We start from the raw sequence: 6,882 nt of genomic DNA on the forward strand, positions 1-6,882 counted from the left end.
TCAGATATCTGTATTATTTTTACTTTATTTGATTATTAGAAATCAAGTATGCGTTAAAGGTCCAGTAAACCCCACTCATCATACAGTGGAATATTCTTTATCATAAATTTTTTAAACTCTTCACTTTTTAAGCCTGGATTAATCCAAGTACCAGTGGTCATCATCTCATCAAAATCTTTCGCTTCAGTCTTAGGGCACAGCATTAACGGTAAAACCGCGAAGGATGACACCATTTCTAAGCTAGTCCTACGCTTTATGGCATCCTTTAGTTCCTCCGTTGTGGGCGGCTTTGTCTTGCAGTTTAGTTGCTTCATAGTTGTCAACAAGGTGCTAAAGTATTCGTTTAATAAAACGTTTTTCTTGTTTTCAAAGACATCAAGCGAAAGACTTGAATTGAGAAAATATAGAAAATCTACTGCCGGTGATGTGTAGACGCTGGCCTGGAAATCCACCTATATAATTATCAAAGAAACATGTTTAATCTATCGTCCTCTTGAATCTCCAAAAAGTGAATTGAAAATGAAATCCGTGCACCGAGAAAGAAGTGGAACGCGTGTTTAGAAATTCGCTAAGAAAAAGTTGAGAATTTATCAGGACAATGTGGATGGACAGGTGTCGGATATATTTGAATGCTAACATTGTGATCGAATTAGATTTATTGCATTATTTATAATACCTTCTTTAAAAAAGGTAAAGCGTCAAATATAGGCGCGTTTATCGACCAAATCGTAAGTAAAGAAATAAAAACTAAATAGTACATATCTTTGTATCCCTATTGGATCTTTCTGTTCTAATTTAAATAGCAGTAACTTTAACTCTTTTTAAAAAAATTATGATATCACAGAATTGCCTGATTCAATTCAAGTGATATGTACTAGTTGAGTAAGAACCCACTAAAAATCTCTGTAAGTTGTCTAAAATTTGTTTGTGGTGTACTGTGAGAATATTGAAAATACCCAGAGACAATCAGTGGTATGCTCATTATGATCTACATCTATACATTTATCTGTATATTTGGTAATACGTTTTGCTCAATTATATATATATATATAATACAAATATATTTTTAGTAATAACTTTTTGTAAAAGTAATATATAAATAAGAATCTTTTTAGCATCACATATATTGTGAATTAAATCACATGTAAGTATCAAAATTTTTAAAATTATACGACCTATTTTATTTGATCTTAATTGTTCTTAACTGCAATATGAAGCAGCAATTACAAATCAATGAATATTTATATTTATAGAAAGTTGTATGATTTTTTTTTTATAATGTGTGATAGTATGTGATTTTATACCGTACTTACAAAAATCTGATCAGTAGGATTGCTATCATTGTCATATTTAAACAACATATTTTTCAAGTGAGAATCGCCGTGATTAATAACATTAAATTCATTCTCAGAGAGCTTGGCTGCATCTGTTGCTATTTGATATATGTGATCGGAGAGTTTAGCAATCTTTTCCGAATATCTAGCAATAAAAATCATATAAACATAAATTTGTATAGATAATAATCATATAAATGTTTATTTTAAACAGCGCAATTGGTATTTATATTCGCTATTTTTTGCACAGTATGTTCAGTCTGTTTATACTAAACAATCTAAACATGACTTGTGTTATATTAAATGTTGTTTTATATAGAGTAAAACAATAAATGCCGTTTATGATATATATGTATACAATACAACTTACTTTTTCACTTCTGGCCAGTTTACAATCTCTTCTGATAAAGCTTTAGTACCCCTATTAAAAAAATCTTTCGTTTCTGATGGATTCTGGTTGTTAAATAATCCTCTTGTGTACATCTCCTTCTGCTTTGGTTCCTAAAAGATTATATTTTTATTCAATGACATTGATATATGTTTATGCATTTGATTAAATATATAGTTAAGTAATAACTAGTAAGTTTGTACTGCGGACTGATAATTTAGAATGTCATATACAAGATGAAGGCTACACAAAAACGGAAAAACTCAACACCAATAATTTCATTTCAAATTTAAATATATAATTAAATAATTTTATAATTTCAAATTATAATTTTGTAAATGTAAAAGTATTCATTGGCTATAATTGGACATATACATATATATTTTTAAATAAATACTGATCCACGATATTTATCTTAATTGGATTTAGTTGCTCATATAATTATTAAGCAAAATAATTTTTATAATCTTAAAAAAACTTTTCGAGATTATAAATTTTCCGTAACTAATTATTAGCAATTCACTTGATATAACAACTTATTTGAGTTTTAAGTGCATCACTTAATAGGAAATTGATAGTTGCTATTTATAGATAAGATAAGTTTTATATTTTTATACATATTATTTAATATTTTATTATCTAAATCGTACGTGCACGCGCGCGTGTGTGTCTGTGTAGTATATGTGTTTTATATATTTAGTGTTAACTGAATGTGTATTTATTCTAGATCAAAATTTATTATTCAAAATTTATTTCCTATTTTCTTAAAATAAAAGTTAAAATGTGTGATCTTCTGTTGTAAATAAATTAAAATATTATACACTAGTTAAACATTGTCAGAATGCAAATATGATTAAGATTAACATAGCATAAATCGTAAAATTTCTGATAGTGCTTGTAAGAACTTTCCGCTCTTTATTATATATTCGTGCAATTATAGTATAAAATAATATAATAAACATACATACGTAGGTATATATACAGGGTAATCCATTTTTAATAAAGAATATAAATAGATAGAAAAATGTAGAAATACAATATATATATGTATGTGTGTGTATGTATGTGTAGTGTGAATTTTTATATTTATTTATATGTATATATATATATATATAATAAAATAAAAACTGGTAATATTTAACATCATTTAGACCAAGTTGAAAAACTTCTCTATAAAATATAAAGGAAGGAAAATTGTATTAAGCACGTTATTCTAAAATTCTACACGTTTTACTAAAAATTATTTTTTTAGCAGAGTAGCAGAGTAATTAAAACTGTAACTTTTTATCTCATTTCAAACTAATGTCTGTTATATAAAAGTTTAAACATACTCAAATACTACTTATCACGTTCTTAAGAGATACCTTTGAATCATATAGCACAAGAATAATCTTGTTGCAATGCGATGTTCACCATGCAATCAAAGTGTGATGATACATAAGTGGGATGATCCACATATACTTGTTATATTAACACTAAGAGTTTATTATCGCGTTGGTTTTTGGATTTGTGTCATTGATCCGAATTTTTCATAATTGCAATAATACAATCGAGAATAATGATTTACCTTTTCGCATACAGCTACAGAGGCTGCATGAAACCTAGCTAGTCCGTGAAGCACCAATATGGAATGAGCTAAGTCGAGACCAGTTAGATCGGTCATGCGAAAGCCGAGAGGCATGAGATCTTCAATCGCTAGAAGCGATGGATGTTCATTTTGCATGTACAGACCTTTCCCGCTTAAACGGTGCTTTGGTCCTAACAGCTTATTCATTTTATCCAAGGTATCTAACATCATCGATGTCTCGGTACGAAAGAAATCTGCTTGTGTAAACTGTAAAAAGTTTAATTTTAATTATGATATAAAGGTTTATAGAACAAAGAGAACGTATGTGTGATAGCAAGTTTCGGCTTACCGGATGGCAAATAAATGAAAATTATATCCACAATTAAAATTCGTCTTGAGATAAACGACTGAAGAGCGCATTTTCTCGAAATATATTTAATTCTTTAAACTTGATTTATAAAAATAATTTTATCTTTGATTCCTAATTACTCACAAATGCTTATACTAATCTTTTCGATAAGTAGAAATTTATACCGAAATAATAAAATTGGCTGTAATTTTATCACTTCTATTTTTTCTCTCTTTCTTTCCCTTGTTTTCTTTTTCTTTCCTTTTTAGAAACATTGTATAAGTTAAATCAACTTACCCAATTGAATCGAACACTTTCGGATGTAGGCGAAACTTTAAGGATGATTGATTTCTTTTCTACAATCATACGGTCTTCTTGTTCACGCGAAAATTCAGCAGTAATCCTGACAATATCGCACATATAGTTGTCACCCTTGTTTGAGCCCGGATTCGAGAATACATTGATCGCTTGAATCGAATCGTCGCTTTCCGATTTTCGCAGAATCTTCTCCACGAAGCATTGATTCAGCCATGGCAATGTATTTAGAGCCATTTCTAAAATTAGAATTGAAATTGGAAAATTTCTTCTCGAAATCATTGGTTCTTCCCGTCGGGGTCCAAAACGCGAAAACAATTTTTGTAACAATTTATTACTCGCTGCAAGCTTTTTTCTCTTTCCAGCTAGCACCCCTCACTCATTTCGGCTTTTCTATTTTTTTTATATTATTTCTCGCATTCTTTTTCAATCGTGTTTCTCGATTTATCGTTTTTCTTTATGTCCATCGATATTTATATCAATAATGGGAATTATTTTTCCCTTTCTGACCAATGCCATACGTACATTTTATTTTGAGATCCCGTCGAAAAAATCGAATTATGGCATTTAAAAGAAATTTGTTGATCAACACTGATCTTATTCCGCTTTGTCTATTAATAAAGCCGACACTAAGATAATTGAGATAATAATTGCAATAATAAGATGATAGCAAGCAATCATAAACTGAAAATGTGACAAGTAGCTGGATATGGCATTTATCATCTCACTTAATATGATTGTAAGACAAGTGAGGAGCTAATATTTTGTTACAAAAATTGAAAAATATTAAGGTGGTTCAAAGAATTAAAACGTTGGAAAATCTAAAACAATAAACGCTACATAAATGGCGCATGTTATACCTTCACTATGTGAATCAGTTTTGATTTAGTGGATTGGTCCGCTTGATCGTTGTTGGTAATTCAAATTCTACGTTGAGTAATTTTGTTCTTTTAATATCGTATATCTTTTACAGTGACAAGTACATCGCTAAACAGCTATTAACCAAGGGCTGTTTACCGTCTGTAATTGTTCGAATTTACTGTCTCATATAATATCTTCGTAATCATTAATTAATCGCATATATACTTTCGGCGCACTTTATAATTTATTGTGTAAAGTGTTTTTAATTTAAAGAATTGACAAGATTGTCTGATTTTGGCGACCCAAAATCAATATTTTTTCGTTAAGTAATATTATTATTCTTGTAACTTTGTCTATCTTTCTCAAGTATTTGAAAAGCAGCTTTTAATCAAAAACTATTTCCTGGTTGTAATTTTTCGAAGTTCTAATAAGTTTTTATAAATGATAAGTAGAACAATAAAAAAATTAATATTCTAAATTAAAATTCCATTACTTACAAAATTATCGGCGATTATTCGATAGTGCGACAGCTGAATAACAAATTTATTACAATGGCAGATATAACTTGTCTATATTTGTCGAAACCTTTAAGTCGACTGTGCTTCGATAACGAAAGAAACGTGTACGATATTGTACTATATTGTCTATTATATTGCCCGTACATAAAAAATATATCTTAAGTTGTACATACGTCAGTGATAAGATTAAATAAAAAATAATAACTAAACCAAGGAACAATATATGATATATGATATGAAATTTCTAAATAGTAATATTAAAAAATTTTTAATGTCAAATAAATTACACAAGACGTTTCAGAGCAAGACTGCACAGAGTCTTTTTCACTTGAAACAGTTAAAAAATTTAATAAGCTAATAAGAGAAACATACAGAAACTAAATTTTGTCAATTAATAATAATTAAAATATCAAAAGTCCTAAAACAATGAACGCTGTATAAATTTAGGTGGCATATAATACTTTCGCAAACATTAGTTTGTATACAAGAAAACGGAGCATGTTGTACCTTTACTATGTGAATCATTTTCGATTTAGTGGATTGGCCCGTTTGATCATTGTTGGTGAATCAAATTCAAATTCTACGTTGAGTAATTTTGTACTTTCAATATCGTGTATCTTTTGCAGTGACCAGTACATCGAAAAACAGCTATTATATATTCTATATATTTCTTCCTGAAAAAGTCGGTTTCAAGTTTCAGGACAACGAAAATGTCGCTTACTGTTCAACATTTCAAACTTATAAAGTGTATGGTGGTTTACTTAAATAGTGAATCAACGTATTAATGTCAGGTTTTAATTTAAAATTTTCATCAATAAAGTAAAAAAATGTATATATATCCGTCACACAAGAGAACGAAGTTGAAAAATCAGTAACTTACAATTTGCTTGTTTTCGATTTAATGAATCGTTTACTAAGCTTCTCTTAAATTTTCACTGTGCCGTTTCGTACAGCCAACCGCAAATGATATTACAATCCTAACATTTATATATGACTAAAAATAAACTTGCTTGTCGATTTGACAAATTGTTTACTTCCAGTAAATATTCACTTCCCTGCACCGTTTTGTAAAGCCAACTGCAAATAAAATTACGATTCTACAACGTCAATATATGGTTTTATTTAACATTGCATGATAATCATGACGACATTTAATGATCTGCTTGTTACCATTTATTTATTTGACACATTTGCTGATTCATTCTGAGTCTTGGGAGAATAGATAAACTAAGAGAGTTGATCGACATTGAACTTATTCCGATTTATCTATAAGCAAAGCAGACACTACGTTAATTGAGATAACAAAGCAATGATAAGATGATAACATGCAATCATAAACTGCAAATGTGACAAGTAATTGCTGAGTATGACATTATTATCCCACTTAATATATTAATAAAACAAGTAAGGAACTTATTTCACTATGATAAACACTAAAGAAAATTAAATAATGAATATATACACTTACCGTATTGCACAGTATAAAACAAGTTTACTTAATACTTTGCTCGCGAGCTAAACGCTTCCACATCTCTGTTGTCTCATTGAGA

At 29.1% G+C, this 6,882-nt stretch overlaps 1 protein-coding gene across 4 annotated transcripts; it reads right to left on the reverse strand.

Annotated features, from left to right (window-relative positions):
* LOC105460678 lies at positions 1 to 6,869 on the reverse strand. Of its 4 annotated transcripts, none has more exons than XM_011707175.1 (7): positions 5,840 to 5,990; positions 4,814 to 4,973; positions 3,936 to 4,192; positions 3,290 to 3,556; positions 1,705 to 1,835; positions 1,314 to 1,479; positions 1 to 452 (listed from the first exon to the last, which is right to left on the reverse strand). In XM_011707175.1, the coding sequence occupies exons 3-7, from the start codon at positions 4,188 to 4,190 to the stop codon at positions 54 to 56; spliced, it is 1,218 nt and encodes a 405-aa protein (XP_011705477.1). In that variant the 5' UTR covers positions 4,191 to 4,192; positions 4,814 to 4,973; positions 5,840 to 5,990; the 3' UTR covers positions 1 to 53. The 4 variants fall into 4 exon arrangements, with proteins under 4 accessions (XP_011705477.1, XP_011705478.1, XP_011705479.1 ...); XM_011707176.1 differs by lacking the exon at positions 5,840 to 5,990 and adding an exon at positions 5,312 to 5,408 and having other exon boundaries at positions 4,814 to 4,880; XM_011707177.1 differs by lacking the exons at positions 4,814 to 4,973; positions 5,840 to 5,990 and adding an exon at positions 6,801 to 6,869.
* Between the last annotated feature and the right edge of the window lie 13 nt (positions 6,870 to 6,882).

The sequence above is a fragment of the Wasmannia auropunctata genome, unplaced genomic scaffold, assembly GCF_000956235.1.
Source record: "Wasmannia auropunctata unplaced genomic scaffold, wasmannia.A_1.0 LD317858.1, whole genome shotgun sequence".
In the NCBI taxonomy this organism is placed as follows: domain Eukaryota; kingdom Metazoa; phylum Arthropoda; class Insecta; order Hymenoptera; family Formicidae; genus Wasmannia; species Wasmannia auropunctata.

Excerpts from the sequence above, each read along its gene's own strand:
- LOC105460678 (XM_011707177.1), bottom strand. The coding sequence starts at position 4,190 with ATGGCTCTAAATACATTGCCATGGCTGAATCAATGCTTCGTGGAGAAG. Across the intron at positions 3,557-3,935 it reads AAAGTGTTCGATTCAATTGG|TTTACACAAGCAGATTTCTT; the intron begins GTAAGTTGATTT and ends AACTTTTTACAG. Across the intron at positions 1,836-3,289 it reads CTGTAGCTGTATGCGAAAAG|GAACCAAAGCAGAAGGAGAT; the intron begins GTAAATCATTAT and ends ATAATCTTTTAG.